This window comes from Melanostigma gelatinosum (assembly GCF_949748355.1).
Source record: "Melanostigma gelatinosum genome assembly, chromosome: 7".
Lineage (NCBI taxonomy): Eukaryota > Metazoa > Chordata > Actinopteri > Perciformes > Zoarcidae > Melanostigma > Melanostigma gelatinosum.
In genome coordinates, this window is record NC_136640.1 from 12021735 (window position 1) to 12043715 (window position 21981).

General features: G+C 39.4%; 1 protein-coding gene across 3 annotated transcripts; it reads right to left on the reverse strand.

The window, feature by feature from the left end:
* Nucleotides 1-9012: 9012 nt before the first annotated feature.
* Nucleotides 9013-17896, reverse strand: pde9ac (phosphodiesterase 9ac; the record flags this gene model as incomplete). Of its 3 annotated transcripts, XM_079271241.1 has the most annotated exons (19): nt 9013-9070; nt 10841-10917; nt 11762-11857; nt 11944-12072; nt 12200-12304; nt 12438-12551; nt 12679-12835; nt 13114-13196; nt 13348-13452; nt 13684-13770; nt 13873-13947; nt 14057-14132; nt 14222-14309; nt 14418-14488; nt 14755-14809; nt 14970-15013; nt 15276-15353; nt 16382-16452; nt 17792-17896. In XM_079271241.1, the coding sequence occupies 18 exons, from the start codon at nt 17858-17860 to the stop codon at nt 10873-10875; spliced, it is 1548 nt and encodes a 515-aa protein (XP_079127367.1). The 3 variants fall into 3 exon arrangements, with proteins under 3 accessions (XP_079127367.1, XP_079127368.1, XP_079127366.1); XM_079271242.1 differs by lacking the exon at nt 9013-9070 and having other exon boundaries at nt 10873-10923; XM_079271240.1 differs by lacking the exon at nt 9013-9070 and having other exon boundaries at nt 10873-10926; nt 17792-17860.
* Nucleotides 17897-21981: the final 4085 nt, after the last annotated feature.

Below are 21981 nucleotides of genomic sequence, written 5' to 3' on the forward strand. Positions count from 1 at the left end.
ACAAAAAGCCGTTACTGCTCTGCATCTCATCAGGTTTGCCGTACTTTGGATAAGTGCAGCAGCATGGATTAACAGCATATTCACACACCGGACCAATTTGCTTTCATCGTATTGAAAACTCCAGATAGAGAAAGACGATATTTGCATTGCAATTTGACCGAGCAGTAATACCCCTAATACTCGCTGAAAGGGGGTAATATTTCTCTCCATAATGGTGTGCTTGAAAAAAGTATTCAGAATTAATCCGAAAGCTTCCAAAACCAACAAGCTGATGATGTTTCACCTCTGCACAGTGCAGAATGAGGGCAGCCAGTGGGGGGAGAGCCAGGCTCTGTGGTTGAGCTGATCTCACCTCCAGACAGATGCCAGAAGCGCTTGTGTGTGCATCCGTGTGTGTGTGTGTGTGTGTGTGTGTGCGTGCTCTTTGAGAATGTGTACAGTATTTACATAAGGACTGCGGGAGCTGAAATCAAGCTGCTCTCCAGTTCTCTGATGATATTTTCACAGCTAAGCCCCCCCCCTTCTTTTGCTCCCTCACTGCTTTGCCTACAGTGTGCTGGGGCAGCAGCCAGTTGCTCTCTGAGCTCCCTGCTGTAGGCCGACGGAGGAGATATCCCCTTACACATTTGGGGCTCTGGGGCCACACGAACCCTTTTGGAGCGCAGGCTCGCATGGAGGAAAAGAGAGCATAGGGGAGAGAAGGGTTGGCTGATGGTGGGGAGACGAGAGGCAAGGAGAGATTTATATAGCACAGTTCATTCAGCTTAAGAAAAAATAGAGAGAGATAAGACTAACACGAACAATAATAAGGAGTCTTTCACAACAACACATTTACTCCCCTACATTTAGTTAGTGGCATGTAACTTGTGATCAGTTTATAAAACATAGTCCACTGTTGAAGATCAATCTCCTCAACAGTATTTAAGATAGTCAAAGTAGCTCCACGTCAGCTCACTGAATTCTATACAACTGAATGCATCAGTATCAATAATCCAAAAATTGGCCGACATAATATATATATTAGTACAACACAGACATTTTTCTGCATTACAGTTGCATTACAATTTGCTAATAATACTAATAGGCTTCTACTTATGTTCCACTGGTGTTGCATTATGTTGCATAATTTCAAGTACTCAAAGATATGAATGCGGTCTATTGATTCTTCATTAATTACTCACTACCTGGCATCCAGATGTTCCTGTGTCGGCACACTTCAAAGGAAAAACAGGGTGAAGCAACAGAGCAGGGATCATTTAACCCCTGCCTCTCCAAGAAAAAGCATCACGTCCCACACAATCATTTATACTCTGAAAGAATTCCATGGGAATTCCGATTACGCTAATGACAGAGAGAGGGGGCAGGAATGAGTGGGAGATACAGAAGGGGGGAAAAAAAGGTTCTTTTGAATTGTAAAAATAAATAAACATGTTTGGGCTCATAGCTCGGAGCATTAAACCCCACAGTGATAATCTTTCCTGGCAGAGTCCCAGCACGAGATGAAAGACAATCCCACTTTAAACACAGGCGTAGCAACATATCATTTATCTTTCCACATTATGGGAGGTCAAAGCTGTGCTCTAATGGCTGAGGTGGAGCTATCTCACGCGTCATTCTAGAGAATTCATATAAAACATTTGGAGCGTCTCTCTTATGCGCACTTGTAGGGATTATAGAACACAAGAAGCGTGTGTGTGTGTGTTTGTGTACACATCTGGCTATACCCTTTGTGTCCTTTACAAACATGAATAAATCCATTTTCAGGAGCCCTTAATGGAAATCAGATTAAATCATATTGTTGATCAAATGTAGAGTTTCAATGTAGATGATGCATGGCCAAGAATATCCTGCAACTCTCCCTCATCAGATGGCGTTGATTCATTTCTTGGTTCTAAGCACATGACTCAGAAAACATCTGTTCAGAATACCGAAGAGCTCTCATTGGTATTTAATTAATCAGACTCTTGGCCTGCTGGGGTTGTATAAATTACTGTTAATTCTCTGTGTGTGGGGGGGGGGGGGGGGGGGCATTTAACAAGGCTTGCTGTCATTCAGAGGTGAATCACTCAACAAAGTTCCGTGAGCAATAAAACCTCCTTTTATACACACAGTATGTGTTCATATTTATTGTGGGAAAAACTTTGCTCTGATCATATCATGGTAGTTACAATACACAGGTTCAGCATTGTGTGCTGTTGGAGTGGAAGAGTAATGGTACCTGGAATTTTATGCTTATACTTGCGTATGTGTTGCAGTATGAAGTTACCCTCTTATTCCCTGACGTCACATATTTTTTACCTTGTACCTATTACGTATACTGTACTGGTACAAAACAATGGCAACGTAAAGTGGGAAGAGTTATGCTGTTCTTCCCAATCAGGCAAGAAGGAAACGAGTGAGGCAGCCAGTTTGAGCCAACATTGCCAACCAGCAGGACTGAACTGAACTACACTGTGGACTGTGAGTGACACAACACAACATGAGCTTAAAACCATCTCATAAACTGAGAGAAAACTATAATGACAGAAACCAGAGCATTTGGCTGCTGAGTGTAAGTGAGACTGCTCCCCTCAGATGCTTTCGGCCACAGCTAACATGTTTCAAGCAACAAAAACAGGCCCCAAAAACGACACGTACACTACATGTCCAGCACCAAATGACAGGTAGACAAAGTAAGCAGCTAGCTGGCGAACACAGTGAAGCATTTAGCAGTTTAAGAGTCAGATAATCCCTGCAGTAGCCTAATGGATGGAGACCAAAACAGGGCTAAATTGAAAGTAAACATTGGACTTAAATTTGTCAAGTGGCTTCACTTAAAGCAAAGCCGAACCCAGTCCCACTCCAGCGCCATGCCATTACCCAGACTGAGCTCACCAAGGGAAGACTTCAAGGTATACTTTCTGCTTGTGGCCTTTTTGTTGTTGTTGTACTCATACTCCACATGCCCATCTGTCATTGGGGCCTGCTATTCATACAGATAAGATGCCAGTGTAATTGCCATGCAGCCCGGAAGTCACGGCACGGCCGCTGATGTTCTGCCAGCACGCAATCAAGATGCCTGCTCCTGATTATCACGCTGTAAACAAACTGGTGCGGGCCTGTCCTTCAGCACACCGCAGACCTCGTTCATCTGCTGGGATTAGCATTTTCAACTGCCAGCTGCCAGACTGGGCTCCATGAGTAATTTGACATACTGAGGGAACGTTTCTGGAACAAACAGAGCTCCATATCTTTTGTTGACCAAAGTTGTAATTATTTATCACACTATAACCTCCTTGATCTGAATATATTGTTGAATCCACAGAATTCATTTGTGGTTGTCCGGTGCTCTATTTGACTGGGGGAACTGTTCATTTAACTGCCTCTCCTGTGAAAAACAGCGAACCAGTAAAATGTCTGTTTTTGGAAGGTTGCAAATTGAAAATGAGGGGAAACATTAAGACTGTCTCTGATGTGCAGACAGAGTGAAATTAAACTAAAAAAAACAACCACTGTAGATGGTAAATATAAGATAATTGCTCCTGTTTCAACACATACAACATGTTAAAGTGTGACGGAATAACCACAGGGACAGTGTGTGCAATATTTTGTTGTACAAAGTTAAAGTGGAAGAAAATATGTCCCGCAAGTTTCCCAACAGCCATGGCAGCTTGAGGGAAACAAATACCTTTCCATGTCCCAATGTCTGTGTTGTGTGCATGCTTTTAATATACGCCTTAAACCAGAACGAAATTAATACAAAGTAAGCGGATATTTTATGTCTATTTTGTTGACAGAGCATGAATGATCTGTGCAACCATAAAGTAAATAATTGGTATAAAGTTCAGCTTCTTGCATAATACTGACCAAAAACAACTCATTTCAGGAAATTCCCAGACAAACAGAGCATCCAGGCTGAGGTATAGCTATTCTCTGACATTCATCCCCAGGGCAGAAGTAACTCGTCGGGGTCTCAAGCCTGAGAAAGTCGAGGATACTAACTACCGGTAAACAATAGTAAAATGCAGGAAATGAATACTTGAGCTGAGATAGCCTCCAAGTGTACAGCTCTTTGGAAATGAGATCCTTCAATATATTTACTTCAGCGTTTGACAGTAAAACCCTACAGTCTCCTAAAAGTAGGAAATGCATTCAACATATTTTTTTCCAGCACCTGGATGCACACAGTGTGTTCAGGTAAGAAATGCGGATCGTAAACAAACACCAACATTATATCTAAATGTTATGGCACTTCAAAGTGTATGTAGCCTTGTATTTCTCACTTAAACGAGTCAAAGCTTTTTCTGCTGATAGAACTTCATGGAAAGTTAAGTTTAATACGTGTTTAATCAGCATGTAGTGCAGGTGTCTCGAAGCCCTTTGGCTGAGTGTGTGAAAACAAGTTTAGCTGTTAAACCAGTTTGTTAGATGATTTTACATTGATTTATTGCTAAAACTATCCCAAATACATCAAGGACATGAGAGAAAGGGGGGGGGGATTAAAGGGACAGCCACTGTAACAGTGGATGTGTTTTCTACGAGAGAATGAATAGAAAACTATTTTGTTTTGGTGCTGTGATTTTCACCATCTCACACTGCTCTTTGTTTTCTTCGCCACGAAGCAGTCTCTGACACAAAAATGCAGAACCAGAATTTAGGGTTAACTCTCACTTCTGACCTTTGACTTCTCACCATTCTTGTTCGGGATGTAACTGTCTTCAGTAAATCTAGCTTGAGTCCTCACAGTCCAAACAAGGAGCTGGGCATTCTTGTGAATGTGGGAGTCAGGCGAATGGGACATCCCTGATGATTTGAACTGCCTTTCTCCCACAGGCCATGGCTTTGTCTGCATGCGTGTTTGCTCACATGAAACAGGCCTGGGCTTTGCTGTTGTCTGGTCAGCAAAGAAAAGCCTGTGTGGCTGATTCACTCCCCTGACCAACGCCACTGTCTAATCTGTGGACCGACAAAAGATAAACGGAGGGTCGCATGTGTTGACATAGACTTGGTTGAGAATCCTACGGCTTACACATTCAGTTCATTCAGATTCCTATAAAAAAAAAAAACTGGATCTACATAATGAAGAACAGATTCATGAACATCAAGGTAGTAAAACAGCTATGTGGTAGAGTCAGACTTGAGCCATCGCCATGTGTGCCGTATTTCAACGAGTTTCACATGAAACTAGCCATATATCATCTACGGCTTTCTGCTGCAATTTTGGAAAGCAACACATACACACACACACACACACACACACACACACACGTGCGCGTGCCCTTTACCTAACCCCTAGAAGACAGCATGCTGGGAGGAATCATCCACAGTGCGTTCTGACATGGGAAAGTACTGAGAAAGAAAATAAGAAACTAATAAATAGAGAATCTCATTTTCCTAGTTTTGGTCCAAAGTCTTAACTTGAAAGTTTATTTATTTTGATGAGAAATCGCGGAACACACATGAAGGTGAAATTGCGTGACAGAAATGTTTCCAAGGTTCCTTTTGAATGGTAGAACAAATGAGAGAAAGGGATTGCATTTCGTCAGCACGATCCATTTCCATTATTATCACTGTAACACATGACTACTGTGGCCAAGCCAAAACAAATTTACAAGGCAATAACACTGCAGACACAACAGACGTGTTTCTCTCTGTGTTTCTCTCTTCTCTGTGCTGCTTTGCTTGCTGAATGTTTTATCAATTTTGATTAACATTCCTGTATACCTCTTTCTCACCTGAACAACTGCAATAAAATTAGATGGAAGGACTTAAATTGGATTAAATGACCTGTTGGTTTCTTAAAGTTTTGTAAATTTTCTCTTGCCTGAGAATCAGAATTTGTACTGGTGTAGACATGTGATCCCGGATTTAAGTCAGTTAAAGACATAATAATGACATTTTGAATTAAAAAAATTGTAGAAAATAAAGAGCTGAATAACTAAATCAATAAATGAACAGAGCTCTTATGGACACCAGAAGAAAATAAAGGACATTTAACAAATAATGGCAATTAAAGATGCAATGTGCAGGATTTGAACATTTCTAACTTTGTAGCCCCCATGTGGTAGGCTCGAAAAAAGACCCAACGAAGCAGAGATGAATGGGAGGAAAGTAACACTCAGACTGCACCAATTTTCACCATGCATCAAAATACATGACCAGGCTCAAAGTTTGAGAAAATTCAGGATTTACTACACCTGTGACTAGTAACAACATTAAAATATGAATTGTGATGCATTATGTTTTATATCCTCAAATTCAAACATTTTAGGTTTGATAGTATAACATCTTTTGAAGTAATGTTACTGTAATATGTAAATAAAGCTGCTATCCTGACTATGAATTTGCATGAATCATAACGTCCCAAACCCCTGATCAAACGTCTGCCTCCCCTTCCTTTGCACGCTAAGGTCCACTATCGTGCAAGCCCATGAAAGAACAGTAAAACACTTGCTCATTTAACCACCATCAAGGTGCATTTGACAGAGACACAGTATCCACTTTCACGTCAACAAACGGGCCCATTGAAGTATTGTGGCAGTTAAACATGATGGGACACCCAGCCTTTAGGCAAAGAGAATGACAAAAGGGTTTTAGATATCAGTCGATTTAATTAGCACTCATGAAAACATCTAACAGTCTACTGAATGGCAAGCTAGCAGGCTGGGTGGATGCTCAAGTTGAGTGATTCATCTTTTGCTGAACTGAAATGTGAAGAAATCATAAGCGTTGGGGGCACTCACAAAAACATCTGCATGCTGAGAACCACGTTGCCACACTCTTAGAAAGTAGATCAAATAAAGCGTTCAAAAAAACCACTGTTTTCTTCTTTTTTATTGCTTTGAGATCATCAACTTACAAGTGGGATTGCAGCAGTATGCACACGAAAGGTCATGTTCATTCAAAAGAACCATCAGACCATCAACATGTGAATAAATAGTGATTCTAATCAATCTCAACCACAGACTACAGGAGTGAAATTGAAGTTCATATATTCTCCTACTTGAAATTGGAATGCACAAGCAAACCTAAATAAAAATATGCAGCACAAATAAAGTCTTTGGTGTTTCATTCATGACTCTGTATTATTAATGATTCCATCAGAGCTAGGTGTTATTCAGCGTGTGTGAGGTGAAGCCAACAGGTGAGGAAATAATCCCTCTGGAGTTATTGGCAACATATTGCTAAAAACGCATTGGTAATAAAAACACTGTGGAGCAGCTGGAGGAAAACCACCCAGATCTGATATGGCTGAAAGGGAAGCTGTGGAGAGAGGGAGGGGCGTGGTCCGGGCTGAGATAAGTGGCACCTTTGGGTGGTACACATTTGATAACTGCTCATATTTAACACATTTCTAGCCCTCAAGTCTAACATGCAGCAATAAAATGTATTTCAGTCAGGATGATGGCGCAGAGGAGCTGCCTGAAAATGGAATCTCTGCACGACAATGAATGATGTTAAGATCATGCAGTCTGACATGTGGGGTCGAAAGGGAGAAATAGTCTGATTGTAATGTGACACAACAGAAATAAGTATTGTTTTTTTTACGTGAAGATGTCAATAAATAACTGAATCCAATAAGTGAAATGTGACCACAATTATCTAAATCGGCACTTGCTGTTGTTTGTTATGGAATGAACAGCATGTGTCAATAATCTGCAGTGATATGAAAAACAATCCACACTAAAGATTGATTGGATCTTTGTATCACGTGGTCCTTACCAGCGACAAGAATTTGCTTCGTTCTAATGAAGATGGATCTGTTGACAGGCAAGCATCGCGCATTTTAAAACGGATGAAACGTGCAATGACTGGAATCATAACAGCTAATGAGCTTGCATGGGAACATCCCCCATGACAACGAAACAAACTTGATGAAGGTTGTGTAATACGGCTGCCAGAGATAGTTAGTTGAGATAGTTTTGTCAAACTATTTCTTAGGACAGGAAGGAACTTTCACGTTTATCTACGGTAATAGTCAAGTCATGTGCACAGTCAGCAGGTCACAACACCTCGCTTCATCTGATCATTATAAGTTTCATATCAGGCTTATTGTGTGTTTTTTTCAACTTTTCTCGAACAAACCTTGGTCACCATTTGTTGTTGTTGGTTTAATTAACTGCTCATTGTGAGTGAACATAAAAAATAAAGGTGCGAAGCTGCATCTTTCTTTGGAAAACACTCAGTGCACCATATCAATCAAAAACATATTGCTACATTGAGGTGAAAACATCATACTTTGGTGCATTTTATTCTTCTACTCATGGAATATATTTTCCATGAGTCCTATTCTGCATGGAAACAAACATTTAACCCTCCTGTTACCTTCAAATTTACAAACATCTTTTACTATTGGGGTCAATTTGACCCCAGCAATTTCAACCTCCAGAAAATGATCATAATTCAAATTTTTCTCCAAGTTTATGTATTAGGAACTTTTTCCTTGTTTGTTGACGACCTAAATAGCGCATTAAATAAAAATAAAAAAGACACCCACCCCCTTAAACATCCGGGAATACCTGTTAAGCGACGATGGAGAAATATGCAGATCAGAATAAAATCTCACTGATTGACATGTCATTTAAAAGAGATAATTAGTTGGTGTTTTAATGGCTTTATATTATCTCTAAGTACATATTTTTGTTATCTGTAAAGTTTGGAATGAAAAACTATTTCTGTTATTAAGACTAGTAACCTTCGTTGTGTTCGGGGTCAATTTGACCCCAGGAAAAACAAAACCAATTTCCAAACTTTTGAAGGATTTCATTTTATTTAAATAGATTTGGTTTTTGGATAAATTGTTCTTTCAAACTCTTGAGACACTATGAAATAAAAAGAGTAGAGAGAACATGAAAAACATACATATACGGAGAGGTCCCTCTCTGTCACATCCAGTGCTAAAGTCTAAGTCAAAGTTCAAGATAATGCAACCGTGACGCCTAAATTTAGTTCAGTATGTTGCCAATCTCTTTTCTCTCCATTCTGATCCTGATCCATCTGCCATCTTCACACCGCAGCACAGAATGTCTTCACCGAGGCCTCAATCACATGTTTTAAAGTCTGTCCTGAGTTTGATCACAAAAGAAGACCCCTGCAATAAAATAAGAGCTTAGATTAGGAGGCAAAGAGACACAGCTGGATGTTAAGATAAAACTAAAACTAGGGAGAAGGGTCTAGCTGTAGAGCTCCAGGCTCGGGCACACTTGTCCGTCAAACCATTTCCAGTTCCGAGCTTAAAGAACGGCTGAAATTGTGCAGCCGGAGACGATCTTCAAGATACGATATCATGCGTTCATTAGTTTGGATAACCCACACAACCTTCAGCGATAACAACAAGGTAAACAATACTACCTTAAAGCTAGGGTTGGTAATCTTCTTCAAAAACATTTTGGTGATATATTTCTCATCGCATAAGTTACTGTTGTAGTGTAATATCAAGGTTTTCTTTACCTTGGTGTTATTGCTGTAGGTTTTGTGGTATCGACGTAATGCACTGGACAAAATAAGTACTTAAGTAAAAGTATAAATACTGCAGTGAAAAAATTAATTCAAAATGTTACTTAAGTAAAAGTACATAAGTATGTTAAGCAAAATGTACTTAACGTATCAAAAGTACTCAGCTTGCAGAATGGCGCCTTACAGTGTTATATTAATATGGATTATTATTTATATTGTTTAAATTACTAACAAATACACATAAGAGCATTATAATGTTGTAGTTCATCAATGTATTTGAGATATTCTGTTTTCTACTGTGCTAGGCTACTGCTTCATATAAAATAAGCATATAGTGTTTTTATATTTAAAAAGTAGCGAGTCACTTTATATGTCAGACAAATGAAGTGGAGTAAAAGGTACAATATTTACCTCTGAAAAGTAGTGGAGTAGAAATATAAAGTTGCATGAAATCGAAATACTCAAAGTAAGTATGTCAAAATGACACTCAAGTAAATGTACTTACATGTTACATTCCATCACTGTATGAACGTGATATAATGTGTTGAATATATGCTCAGTCGGCTAATTTATTTCTATACAATAAGCGCTATAAAACAATACACTGCACAATATAATACAGTGGACTGTAAACGTAATTTATTGATTTTCTAAGATGGGTCCTGATGATGGAGATGGGTCTGGAGCTCTGCAGCGGGACACTATTGAACATAGGTTCAGAAGACAATTCACTAACAAAGAGATGTACCTAGATCAGCGCAAACCATGCCTGACCAAAGATAAAGTCTATGGGACTGAACTTGCCTTAGGAGCTAAGAGAATTGACATTCTTATGTGGAAAGTCAAAACTTACTCACAGAGACTCAACAACTGGAACATTTGACAGAAAAGAGGGTTGTAGTTTAATTTAAGAAGCAGAAAATGTTGTTTCTTGTCGTATAAAAAGAATTAACATGGCGTTAAAGCAAACAAAAACAAATGAGCGACAATTTCATCACTATGTTTCCAGCCGTGACGACAGCAAAATGAATGAAGCCCTATTGTGGCAGGACGTTACAGAACTCAAGGAGAATCAAAAAGGCGTTTATGTTTCTTTCTTGTAAGCTGTTGATTTGGTCTTTCTTTCTCTTTTTTTTGAAGGCCGATTGACTTCCATGTAGCTAAGACGCCAGCACTGCCTGAGAATTTCATCTAGCGTACTTTTGCTAGTTTCTTAAGATTACCAACCCTAGATTAAATATAAGAAAGGAAGTGATGAAAGTGCTGCACATTCCTAAATGCGTGGCTTTTGTACAGATCACTAGAGAGGAGAGTTGCTGTGCAGAGATGCCAGAGAGAGGCAGAGACAGAGTGCACTCATGAAACTAACACTAAAACACCAAAGGAGTCAGTTGCGTTTACTTACACAGATACCACAGCACTCACTCACTGCAGAGCTTACTTCTTCTTCCCGCCTAATGACATATTTTCAGTTTTTTTCTTCTGTGCCTCATTGAACAAAATACACACCTTTCTGTTAGCAAGTGGTTTCATATGTGCGTGCGTGTGTGTATGCGTGTGTGTAACCCCACCCATGAAACACAAATTTCATAACTGATAATTGGTAGCTTCAGGTGAAATGCTTCGATGACAGTGTGTAGATTTATTTGGTTTTGTTCTCTACATCCCTTCCTCTCACAGTAGGAGTATTTCATTGTTTTAACCCCTTACACTCTGCTTACTGTCAAGACTAGCAGTGTACTTTGGTATGTACACTGCCAGCCTCGTCAATGTTACTTGGTATTCTACACAATGACAGGTTTGAAACCATGCAGAAATGTCACTTTTGCCTGTGATCAATGCGTGTGTAAAAACAATTTACTTGATTTGACTTGCCTGCAACTGGTCAGAGCCAAGAAATAGTCTGGCACATTGCACACCATAAAATGATGAGGCGTTGTTTTCAACCACTGGTTTTTGTACATCTATAATGTGTTAATAGCTGAGCTGTAGAGGTGCTGTTTGGTAGATTTTGTTAACACTTCACAGGGCCCTTTTTTCAGCTAAGCTAAGCTAACCAGCTGCTGGCAGTAGCCTTATATCCAACAGCTGTCATCTAATCTGATTAGAAGAAATAAACCAAAATATTAAACTATTCCTTTAAATTACAATTTTTCTCTAAAAGTTTTCACATTGTGAAGCTTCTCTTCCTAACTCCCCCTTCAGCTTACCCACTATGTTACAGAGTGTCAGGTGACTATCAACAGGTGATGTAGTTTGATATGTTTTGAAAACAGTATAGTATGACATAAAGATATGGGATAGAATACAATAGAATAGGTTCTACCTCTGTCATGGCATCATCAATCTGTTTCAGATCCTCATAGTGGTCACGCGAGTCTCTCAAAGGTTGAAGCATGATCTCTTCAATCTGAGGAAAAAGCTGTTGGACGCCACAGTACGAGCATTCATTAATCATCAGTGTGTGTCTTGGTAAAGGAACAGCTCTGTACACACACATTGTCCTACCTTCATGACGGTCTCAAACATTGGGATGAGGACAAACTTGATGAATCCGATCTGAGCGGTGGGTTTGGTGACTTTATCTCTGTCCATGAAGGGAGCCACAGGGAGACCCTCACACTTCTCCCTGTCACTCTAGGAAGGCACATAAGTAGAAATATAGTCATTTAGCTGTTGCTCACAATCAACCACTATGTTCCTTGATCTTGATGGATTTAGATAATGGATTTCAAAGTTATGTGAATGCTTCGGTTGAGGTCACCTGCATGAAGTACTCCTCCAGCAAGCAGTCCACCCATGGCTCAGCTACCTCAGTTGGCCTCACTTCGTTGGAAATGTCACAGCACTTGATCAAAACCATCTTCAGCTGAAAACACACCCACATGTACAAACATACATACAACACAAAACACAGAATAAAGAAGCCTATACATCATCAAGACACAGACAGCATGAAGTACGACGTCAAGTGGTGATGCGAGGTGATCTTGTATACATACACATATCAGATGCTCTTCATTGGCAAAATCAAAGTAGTCCACTTTTTGCTTAAAGGAGTCTAGTATCGCCCCGTGTCTGGCCATGTCGGTGGCCAGAATGAGGGTGATAATTCCCTGGAAATATAAAACCAAAAGTCACATTTAAGATCAAAATTGTCCTTAGATTAACATGTCAACATGTGACAAGACTATGTATGATTAAGATAAAGCTCAGCATGCTTGTCTTGAATTTACGTCTCACCTGCCGGATCTGTTTGAATGCCTCAGGATCCACATTTGCAAAAATATTGCACTCAGGAAGAGAGAGGATCTGGAAGGCCACAGCACAGTGATGGTTCTCCAGCGGAGATATGTCATTGTAGCGCACTGCCAGCTCTGTGCGGGCATTGACTTGGTACCTGGTGGGTGGATGACACGGGTGAATGGATAGATTGACAGGATATTTCAACGAAGCTTCCCTGATAAGAGAGGTCCTCGCCTGCCCAAAACTCAGACCAAAAACAACACTCTAATCTGAATCGGCCTGTTTTCATACCCGAACTCTCTTCATGCTGAACTAGTTTCACAGTACATTGACAACAGTGTTGTGAAGCAGATGTCAAAACATACCGGGGTCAATGGGCATCTGCAGTGCTATATCTGTTAACACACCTATAGACAGAATAGTGAGTATTACGTGTTGTTGTAGCCAGGGTGGTCCAGGTCATGACACACTGCAGCTGTCATTAGAATGCCAATATTGGTGCGAGACACCTTGTCCTGGACAACAGTGTAAATAAAAGTCATTTAGAAATCATCCCAAAAATGGAAATTCTGGAAATTCATTGGATGGTACTTGAGACTAAATACGACTTGTAAAAAATGATGCTCAATTGTTCTTATCATGACTACACACAAAGATGCACCATACCTGTAGGTTGCAGAGGTTAATCATGCCATACATCATCTGACTAACGCAAAAGCAGTGGCGAAAGTTGTGGAAAGGATTATTACGGTAGTTCTCCTGAATTACCAACTGGAAGACAAGAGAATAAATTACTCAGCCACTGACTGCAGAATCTCAAATCAAAGGTATTTCCGGCCCCGTACGATTTAAAAATGATTTTGTCATCTGTGTAAGAACGCTGATGTTACTCTTAGCAACACATCTGCCTTGTGAGTAATAGCTTGTTTGGAATCTGCACCATGTGCATGGCGGTATATATATCTCCATGTGCTTGGTTTTCCTTTACTGCTCTAACTGTACCAGCCAGCGTTTGAGTGTGATGGGGTTCATGTTGAATTCCTTCACCAGTCCCAAGTCTTGGTACATATACTCCAAACAACTTAGCATCTGCAGCCACAAAGGAGGAGAAAAGACATTCAGACATCAGTCACTTGGACAACATGGAATGGAAATGTCTGATTGAGTTATGGAGCGGCAGTGTCAACAAACCTCGTTATGTTCCCAGTGCCAGACATCGAATGTTGGCTTCTTGAGCGCCTCGATAGTCTCGTGAGACAGTGTGTACTGTATATGCCAAATAAACAAGTCCATCAGAACTTCAAAAGAGGCTGTAACTATTCATGAAGTTAGCTCGTTCTAATAGTATTTAAAGTAATCGTCCCAGTGGACATACTTTGGGGTAATTGGGGGGATCTCGTCTAGGAGTGACCTTCCCATCGTCAAAGTTGTATTTACACGGACAGTTTACTCTGAAAGAAATCTCCAAAAGGTGATTTGACGTGATTTGGTTTCGGTTGACAGCTGTAAAATGTAATGTCTAACTTCGTATTCATTTCACCTGCCACCACCTCTTGAAGTCATCTCATCTCGTAGCCTTTTCAGATCATTTTTACACTTCTCAATCTCCACCACCTTCAAGCCCTCCACTGAAACAAGATGACGGGAAATATCGCAGTTGTATCTCGATTTTTACTCACATCTCAGTGTTGTATTGGATCATCATTTCACTGTCTCCTCTAAAATGTACCACTCACGTTCCACTCTCTTCTCCAGCATTGCTAGCCTGTTGGTGACCTCGGTCTTCAACTCGTTAATGCGAAAGGCTCTGTGGGGCAAAAGAATAGAAAATGATGAGAGGCTGAAACACGTTTCACATGGGTCATTGACCATGGCGACAAAATTAAACTGGAATGGGCCCTTCAAAATAAATGACAGAGGTGAAAGAACTTGGCTGATTAAACTGGGCTCCATAGGTTGAAGCTTGTGCTTATCATTGAAAGTTACTGGTGTCAGGTATGTGTGCGAGGTATGTGTGAAGGTGGGGAAGGGAAGGCTTCAGCCACAACATAACATGAACAACTGAGGCGTTACCTGCTGAACTGATCAGCCACATGGGACAACACGTTCTGAAACATGTCCTCCTTCTCTGCAGACATAAATACACTCCTGATAAATCATCTTGAAAGCTACCACGTTGACAAGATTGGTATTTTCAAGTTTATTATTACTTTCACAGTGGATGTGTTATTGATGCATGAATGTATGTGTTAGCTAGTGAAAGGAAAATAGACCTGTTGTACCTGTACTTCCAATTTGACCAGTAGACAGAGGGATGACTCTGTACAGAGAGCTGTGAGGAAATAAGAGGATCAATTATTATTCCTAAATCTTGACATCAGTTTAACAATTTCTTTATATTATTTGTCTTTTGCAAAGATTTACAGTTGATGGAGCAATTTCTGCACAGGGTTAATAAAGTTAGCGGTTCGTTGTGGTTGGAAGTTTGAAAAAAAGGTCCTGAATTGGGGTGGGGATTCAGAAAAAGATGACATCAGTGAAATGTAAATCTGAGATTTCTATACAAAGACAATATGATAATGCTGGTATGCTACTTTGAAGAGTTGGTGGGCATGGTGGGATCTATGGAGACCAAGGCTCCATCTGAGTCCATCAACATGATGGCAGTGTTCCTGTGGTGAGGAGTAGAGGAAATGTGAGAAAAACAGAAGTGCGCTGTGTTGTATTCACTCCCCTAAATATTTCACACTATTTCATAAACTACTACTACAATGTCTTTTGAACATTTTTATTTTTTGAAAGCAGTGCTAAATATCAGATTAGAGATGAACAGAAATGATCCACATGCATTATATAAAAGTTATTAGAAAATACACAAAACTAAATTTGTTCATTGTGTCAAGAACATATAATCTCCTCTCTTACAGAGTAGAGTAGAGAATGAAAGAGGAGAATGTAATGGGAAAATATGTCATCATGTGAAGTTTTAAAGAATGTAAGTACTAAAAGTGCAAACACAAAACAGTAGTTTCAGTCGAACATTTGAATTAGTTTTGTATCCAGGTGTCTTGTTGTCTGTTATCTTGTACACTGTTTCTTTGTTGGTAAGGCGGACCAACAGACATCCTTTGTCTGAAATACTTTTACTTCCTTTGTGACGCATTATCTGAAGTTGTAAAGGCGTGAACCTTTGCGTGCATAAATGATGTTGAATATTGCATTTCGTCGAAGGTTTCACGCAGTCTACTGAATACGTAGTTGCTGTGCTTTCTTCCCTCTTGCAAGAGAATAAACGGAAAAAGACAACTTTGAATCTTCTGATGACTTCATTATTAATTTGAGAACACAAACTCTCTCCTCCCGATTAACCTAGACATTTTCCACCACAATAACTACGTATTAAAAGTTTATTTTCCTCATTAAAGGCAGACAACTGAAGTATAGGTGATGATGATGATCTTGCTTTAACAATGTATTATTGTCTGCTTTGATGTGCATGGCTAATGTGGTATGTCTGTCTGTTACATGCAAGTGCTCGTTGTATGTTAGTGGCTGTTTTGCTGCATAATAATCTTGTTGTGTTTTGTGATATTTTTGTGCAGTTTCATGGGAAATTTCTAAGGCTTTCAAGTATGCCCAGAGATACAGATAGGGAGGGATGTGATGTGAATAATTAAAATAACTAATCAAAACAAAAAACCTGGGAATGTCACATGAGGAACACAGAAGCTCTTTGATGTCACATGGGCTGCAGTGTCCACTGAACACCACCTGTGAGGTAAACACATTTTGTATAAGTTCAATACATAATGGAAATGATGGGAGAAGGCTGTTACATTGGATGAACTTCGTAGTATGTTACTTATCATCATGTCACATCATATTACAAAACCTCTTCTGCCCAAACCTGCCCAGTTTACAGGACAGTGTACAGTACATGTATAGAGATTATAAAACGTAAAAAAAAGTCTATGGTCGATCGCATGGCCGCATAAACCCTGTGCAAAAACTGTGATCCTACATCTTGAAGGGAGCAGGTGCAGCAGACAAACATTCAGCCTCAGGCCGTGGGCTCGGGGCTCTTGAACAGACATGTGTCATCGGCAGCTCTCTGCTTGATGCACTCTACATCGCCAGATCTGAGCATGTTTGGAATGCTGCATCTCAAGCATCAAACCATCTTTCACGACTCTTTGAATGGACACTAAGCTGTTGCTCCACTGTTGTTATGACAAAAAAAAAATGAAATAGCATGAGACATTTTTGTTCTTTTATGCTATCCCATAGCGTAATTGCTGCTTCAATAAAAATAAGGGAAGAAATTGATACAAATCCATATTTTCAATCATATACAACAGAGCTGAAAGCTGGCAGAAATGAATGTTGGCGTGTAAGCTGTGAACAAGAGGTGTTTGCTTCTGTCAGTAACACCGGTAATGCCGCATGCTCTGCATCATCGTCTAATCTCCTCTTCAAGAGGTTAGCCACTGGGAATACTTGCTACGTGAGTCAAGATGGCAAATTAAGAAATACATTTTTAATTGCCATAATTCATGTTGTTTAAGGTTGACTTCGTAATGAAACCCATTATTAAATTACTGATGTCTTAAAATGTAATAACTAAATAGATACAAATGTAAATGTAAAGTCCCAGCTGCATGAATTTAAACATATTTTGGATTGTATTACCGAAACAATTCACACAACATTAATTCCTCTATCTTTAATTGATTGATTTAATTGACATTAGTTAGATACCTAATTAACCATTATTTTATGTGTATACTGTACAAATAGTTTTGCAACAACCTTTACAGTCTACAGTGACATTTTTAAATCAATTTACACATAAAGATTATTAAATCTTTCCCATCATAAAGATTATTAAATCGTTATGTGTTTCCATTCATTTCCAATCCCATATAGTATATTTGCAGGCAAAAAAAGTTGAATCTCTAAAAACAAAGCCTAAACATACAGTCCAAAACATACAGCCCATTTCACACAGCAGAAAAATACATTTCCAAAATGGTTTTAGTCACATTATATCTATAATAAACAGGGGAAAAAGATATTAGAAATACGGCATTTCCATCTGAATTGGACCCACCTTTTGCACTTTCCCTTCCACATCCAGGTAAATGGTTTTAGGGGTATATGAGGAGGAGCTGGAGCCCATGTTGACCTCCCTCTCCTCTCTTACACACCTGCAAAGATTCTGGCTCGATGCCCTGATCAACAAACCTGATGAGCCAATAGAAAAACAAATAAACGGAGAACGCATATTTGTTTTTAGTACTTTCATAGATACAGCTGAGTGTACAATAATACCTGATAAAAACACCAAGTCATGATGACAAAACATCAGCAACAGCGGAGCATGCTTTCTGTCAACACATTTGAAATAACATAATAATCAAGATTTTACTGTTGCCAATCTCCAGTTTAATATAAATAATAAACAAATACAAAATATAGAGGAATGCAAAACATTACCGTGGAAATGTATGAAACATGACGAATAAAATGACCATTTGCATTTCTTTTTTTCCATAATTCACAGCCGGTTTTCACATTGCAATCAAACATTGAAACTTTTTTTTTTCAATAAAAAACAATAAAACAGTTTGAGAATATCACAGTCAGATGAATTGACAAAAGCAACAGCACTCACAGTGTCAGCGATGCAGCTTCCCCTGTGGAGACCGAGGTGCTGAGGATGCAGCTGATTCACATACAGACACACAAATACACACATGCAAAGGGAGAGCTATGGGGAGGAGAGAGAGAGGAGGAGAGTGATGGAGAAGGCGAGGAAGGGTGTGTGTGAGGGAGCCAGAGAGGTATGGAGTACTATGAGTATAAGTGGCTCTAACTGGTTGCCAGGGTACAGTTACTGTCGAGAAAAAAAGACAACCCTAATGTCTCACGTGATGCAGGGCGTTCACCTGCGCTGGTCACACACGTCTTATCCACATGATTCACTGTATCACAAAGAAAAACACAAGTATTATGGCTTTATCAAAGACTGAACAGCTATCTGATTAAAACCTAGCAAGATAATTCAATTATATATTTATTCTTTTGAAAGCAAACATTTTTAATAGCCTAAACGGCACACAGTGAAGGCGCAAAACACAGATTAGTGCAGTCAGCGATACATGGAAAATGATATCTCATCATGGGGACTCACTTCTAACCGAAGGGTCCGAATTTCAAGTGAGGCTTTCCTCATTCTCTCAGTCACTGAGTTGCATGTGGAATTGAATGTACATATGTGTGAATGTGTTTTATCTTCAGTACCTCTGCCAAGAAGGTCATGTTTTTGGTTCAGTTTTTTGGTTTGTTTGTGAGCAGGATTATGAAAAAACAACGGCCCTGATTTTCATGAAACTAGCTGTAAGGGTGTAGCATGAGCCAAGGAAGAACCCATTAAATGTTGGTGTGGATTAGCCGTGGTGGAGGTCTATGCTCCCTGTGCGCCCTTCTAGTTTTGTATTTATTTCAGTTTATTTTCTATTTATGTGTGTGTGTGTGTGTGTGTGTGTTACACTCCCCAGACCACTCATCTCCTTGATTGTTGACCACTCCAGGTCCAGCAGACTGTTTTGTCAGATGAGTTCAGCAGAACACTTGAGAAGATTTTATTTTGAGCAACAATTTCTAAATGGTCATCGAGAGGATACAATAACTTTCACTTTATTTGATGTCATGACACTGTCTTTAGACTATCAAGTTAGATATGGAAAATGTTTATGAGGAATAAAAGGAAAGACACCTCAGGATGAGCAACAGAGGATTAACAGTAATTATGGAAGAAGTATTTAGATAATTAAAGTATTAGTACATTCATGTAAAAATGCCTGCATTCAAAATCCTACGAAGCAGAAGTGCCATGAGCTAAATGTACTTAAAGTATCAGAAGGAAAACACTTATTATGCAGTAAAATGGCGCATGTAACCGAATGACATTATATATTACAATAATAATGAATGCTGATAATACTTACTATCAGTGTGTAAGGGGCATGTTGGTTGGCTACACTATAAAAGGTAATACCGGTACCTAGCTTTCTTGATATTAGTGTACTTTACTTATTTCCTACCATCCAGTTTTACTGTTTTTTCCCACTGGTAGACCCATAATGTGAGAGCCATGAAGACTGATGACTGCTGCCTCCATGGGGATGATGAGTGATTTCTTTGAAGTATTGCATCATTTGGCATCTTGAAGTTTTTGCATTGTGACAACCTCCGTTTTTAACCTTTCTGTATACCCGCAGGATTTGGATGCCATCACAGCTTGCACACAGGTTTTTGTTGGGACATTGACCGTTATACCTGAAGACAGCCAGCAGCCAGATATCCTGCACCTTGAACGATCCAGCATTGGTATCATACTGGAAGGTAATGTTGTCATGGATAAAATTGAGAGCAATGCTAAAAGTATTTTCCTTATATTTGGACTTGATTGAAGATTATTTAACAAGTGGATTTGTTTTTGTTACCTTGGCTTAAGATGTTTAGAATGTCATTTTGCTAAATTAAAAGAGAATCCTGTGAACGAATCGTTCTTTGTTGTGCTTCGTTAATTTATCCAAGAAATTCTGTTTCCTCATTCTTCTGAGTAAACACAACTGTTCAGTTGAGTCAGACTCAATTGTTTTACATAAGTTACACTCAGAAGGAACAAGTATATTTCACTTGATATTGTTCGGTAGGAATAACTTCACAAAATTAAGTAAATACAACTAAATGTAAGTAAACTTAACAAGTACATATAAAGTAAACATAACTTAATACTAATTGTTGTATTTATTTGCCTTTTTTCAAGGCAATCGGTAATCCTAGATTTTTTTAAGTAGGATCAACTTTTACAGTATAGTTTTAAACACACTGTAAACAAAAAGACAGGCATTTTAATCCTGTGGTTCTCAACCTAGGGGTCCACCCCCCTTCAAGATGAATCTAAGGTGTTGTGAGATAATTAATCGGGTAGAAAAGAAGAACTATGTCCAACACTAATTTGAATTTAATCTTTGGATGATTTGTAAAATATTGGAAAAGTTGACATATTTGAGCCGAAAAAGAGTTTATTATTGAACAATGGATTGCATTTTATATACTTTTAGCATTTTATGGTTCTAATCTGAAAAGTCGCAACGATAACTGAAATAAATACAGGAGAGTAAAAAGTGCAATAGCTGCCTCTGAAATGTAGCAGAGCTTAACATGGAAATGCTCAAGTTAAGTAACTCAAGTAACTCAAGTAACTCAAATGTGTACTTAAGCACATGTACTGCAGTTAATGTATGTACAGTGTTCATTTTCACCACTGCATGACAGACAAACATATGAGTGGTATCTCCAGAGTAGACGTTGTAGTTATTTTTAATGTTGGAAAACAGAACGACAATATCAAGTAAAGATTAAGTGTTATATGAATATAGAGCAAAATGTGACAATGAGTAAAAACTGTGAGAAGACGTGAGAAGGACTCTCTTCTCCTTTTCGTTTTATCCATTGACCCAAATGACGATCAAAGCCTGTGCTCTAAGGGGACTACCTCTTGTTACCTACTGCAAGTCCTGACCTAGACCAACAATAGTCCCCCTAAGGATTTCACATCAGGCTGGTGTGAACTAGGACATTAGTGACAAGACTCGACCAGGCAGTAGGAGGAGGTAATTAATTACAGATGGAGAGCATCAACATAATCTCTGTTCATCTCATAGGACATGCTCCCCACACACTTGCAGATGCTCAGAGACATGCACACGGACTGCATGCACACAGGTGTGATCCTGTTCCCCAGAGTCTAATTACTATCTGGGCTTACAAGCTCCTCTGCCACGCTGGAGGAGAGGTGGGACATGGGGCAATTTCCAAACGCATTTCATTTCCCACCCACTGTAAGCCATGAATGATTATGCACGTTTGTTTGCTTGCTCATCTGTGCTCGCGTGTGCCTGTGATGCTGTATGTGTATTCATGAGTCTGTGTGCCAGGGAATAAAACGTGTTTGAAATAGAACAAAGACGGCAAAGCCCGGATCAAAACAGGCGGATCTGATTTGCTTATGTAATCACAAGACTCATCACACATTCGGTATAGCGGAGGATACATTTCAGGATAAAAGTAATTCATAAAATCATGCAGATCTTCATGACAAAAGATGTCCAGATGGACCTCTGAAAGGAACACATTATCCTGATAATAGTGATGGACCAGGCCATGGTGTGTGTGTGTGTGTGTGTCTGTTTGTTTTTGCATGTTTGTACACCCTTTTATAACCGTTCA